Raw genomic sequence first — 2,251 nt, 5'->3', positions numbered from 1 at the left:
CAGGGCCCCGCCCGACTCACCGGAAGCGCACGGACAGGAGCGGGGGCGTCAGGAAGTCCCGCAGACACTCGATGTTGAGCACCTGCTGCACCTGCGCCCCGCCGTCCACCTGCGCGGCCACGCGCTTGGTCTGCACTGCCAGCTGTAGCCGCTGGGGGTCAAGGAAGCCGGAGCGAGGCGGCGACCCCCCCCTCCCCCCGCGGTCTTGGCCACGAACCCCTGCTGGTTCCGAACCCCAGCCCGCAGGCCACTGAGAAGCCGGGCCGGGCCTGCCCTCCCGGGCGCATCGTGCAAGGCCCAAACTTCAAAGCCCTTCTTAAGTGAGACCTCCGGCCACCCCCCTGGGTGCCTACTCCGGCCTTTCATGATGGGCGCAGAGACCTCCATTATGGCACATGTCACACCGTATTAGGGCAGAAGCCCTTCCGGGGCTGGGATGGCTGACTTGAGTTTGAATCCTGGATCTTACCACCTCGGGGACTCTGGGCAAGCTACTTTACCTCTTAGCCTCAGCTGCAAAATGACACAGTGTCCTCAGCATTCAGTGAACTAATCCGGCACGCTCACTTGTTCGTGTGTCTGGCACACGGTCAGGGCACCAAAAATGGCGGCAGCGTTATTACATCTACCTTCAAGCTGACAAGGGTGGGGTCTTAGGCATCTCCCGCCCCTGGCCCCCACCCATGCCCAGCACACAGCTGAGCCTGCCTGGGGTTCTGGAGATGTTGATGAGGGCTGGCTGAATGAGGCAAAGGACTGAAAAGGTCCTCAAAGCTTTGGGGCCTAACCCCTGTCATTTCGTGGGCGTGAAATGACAGGGAAAGGAGGACTGACACCTTCCTTTATGCCAGCCACCCTTCCAGAGTTTTCCAACCACACTGACCTTCACAACGCTATGAGAAGGAAGAGGGTCTACACTTCAGACAGGGGACAAGTGACTGGCTCAGATCACAAAGAAGGCCCTGCTCAGCATCCAGACCTGCAGGCCTGGCTCTTGAATGCAGAAGGCAATGGAATCGTGAGTGTGAAGCCCAGTGGAGGACAAGGTCAGGACATGGAAGAGGCCTGACAGGGACAAACAGACACACCTATCCCATCACTTCACTGTCCTCAGGCTGTCCTGGGGAGAAGAGGCCCACCCGTCTCACAGACGACACTGTATCTCAAACAAGTAACGCGGGTTCTCAAGAAGACTGAACAGGGTTCTGGACCTGGGTCCATCTGCTTCCCAGTGGCCAGGAAGGCAGACCGGGAGGGTCAGGGCTCGGGGGAGGGGGCTGGGCCAGGCCGGGAGGATATGAGTCTGGAGGTCTCCAGGATGGACGACAGTGGGCGAGAAGTTCTGGAACTGCACGGACGTCTTGTTGCCATAGAAGAGATACATACGGCCTGCAGAGGGTGGGGAGGGGCAGGGCTCCATCTGACTTCCTTCAACCTCCTCTCCAGATGCCACCCAAACCCAGGTGTCCCCGAAACCCTATCCCCACACTGCCCCCCTCGGGACGCACCCAAGTTCTGCCGGAACTCCGACTTGACTCCAATCTGCAACAGCTGGTTCTCAAACAGGACCCCATTATTCTTGCACACAAACCTAGGTGGGGGCGGCAGGGAGTTCAGGATGCCAGGGGTGCCTGTCTGGGCCCATCTCGGTGCTCCCCACCTGTCCCCATTCCCTCCTGATCTTTCCCATGACTCACTTATTCAGCAGCTCATCGGCTTCTGGGATGGGTGGCCCGATGTCCTCAGGACCTGGGCTGCAGGTGGGGAAAGCAGTGAGACGGGAAGAAGTTGGGGGGCTAGAGAAGACCCAAGCTAAAGGTGGGAGACAGTAACCCCTCAAAGGACAGAACCCCAGAATCCACAGACCCAGATTCCCACAAAGAACCCCAGAATCAGACTGGCGATTGCCTCTAATGGGAATAGGACCCTGGTGTGTGCCACCACCCCTGCCCCACGTCAGAGGACCCCGACTTTCACTCCCCTCCAAATCCTTGCCTCTGCAGCTCATCAGGAACCCCTTGATAAGAGCCTGAAGTCCCCTAACCCTCCCTGGGGACACAGATCTGCCCCCCAACCCTGAGGCCACCCCTTACTCAGCAGCTGGAGCTGGGTCAGCCAGCAAAGCCATGGGGCTCTCAGGGGCAGGCGGCTCCAGCTCGCTGGGCCATCCAATCCCAGAGCAGACAAGAGAAGACAGGTGTGGCAGGCAGCCAATCCCAGAGAGGCAGCAGAGGGCGGGGGGGGGGGGGGG

The 2,251-nt window shown here is 60.0% G+C and overlaps 1 protein-coding gene across 1 annotated transcript; it reads right to left on the bottom strand.

The window, feature by feature from the left end:
• Nucleotides 1-6: 6 nt before the first annotated feature.
• On the bottom strand, nt 7-2,184 carry LOC145718896 (AP-2 complex subunit alpha-1-like). Its single transcript, XM_081810402.1, has 5 exons — nt 2,094-2,184; nt 1,698-1,754; nt 1,509-1,591; nt 1,301-1,389; nt 7-145 (listed from the first exon to the last, which is right to left on the bottom strand). Exons 1-5 carry the CDS (start codon nt 2,126-2,128, stop codon nt 17-19), a joined length of 393 nt encoding a protein of 130 aa, XP_081666528.1. The 5' UTR covers nt 2,129-2,184; the 3' UTR covers nt 7-16.
• Between the last annotated feature and the right edge of the window lie 67 nt (nt 2,185-2,251).

This window comes from Leptonychotes weddellii, unplaced genomic scaffold, assembly GCF_054177405.1.
Source record: "Leptonychotes weddellii isolate Sample4059 unplaced genomic scaffold, ASM5417740v2 HiC_scaffold_24748, whole genome shotgun sequence".
NCBI lineage: Eukaryota > Metazoa > Chordata > Mammalia > Carnivora > Phocidae > Leptonychotes > Leptonychotes weddellii.
This window is presented reverse-complemented; position numbering and strand designations above follow the sequence as displayed.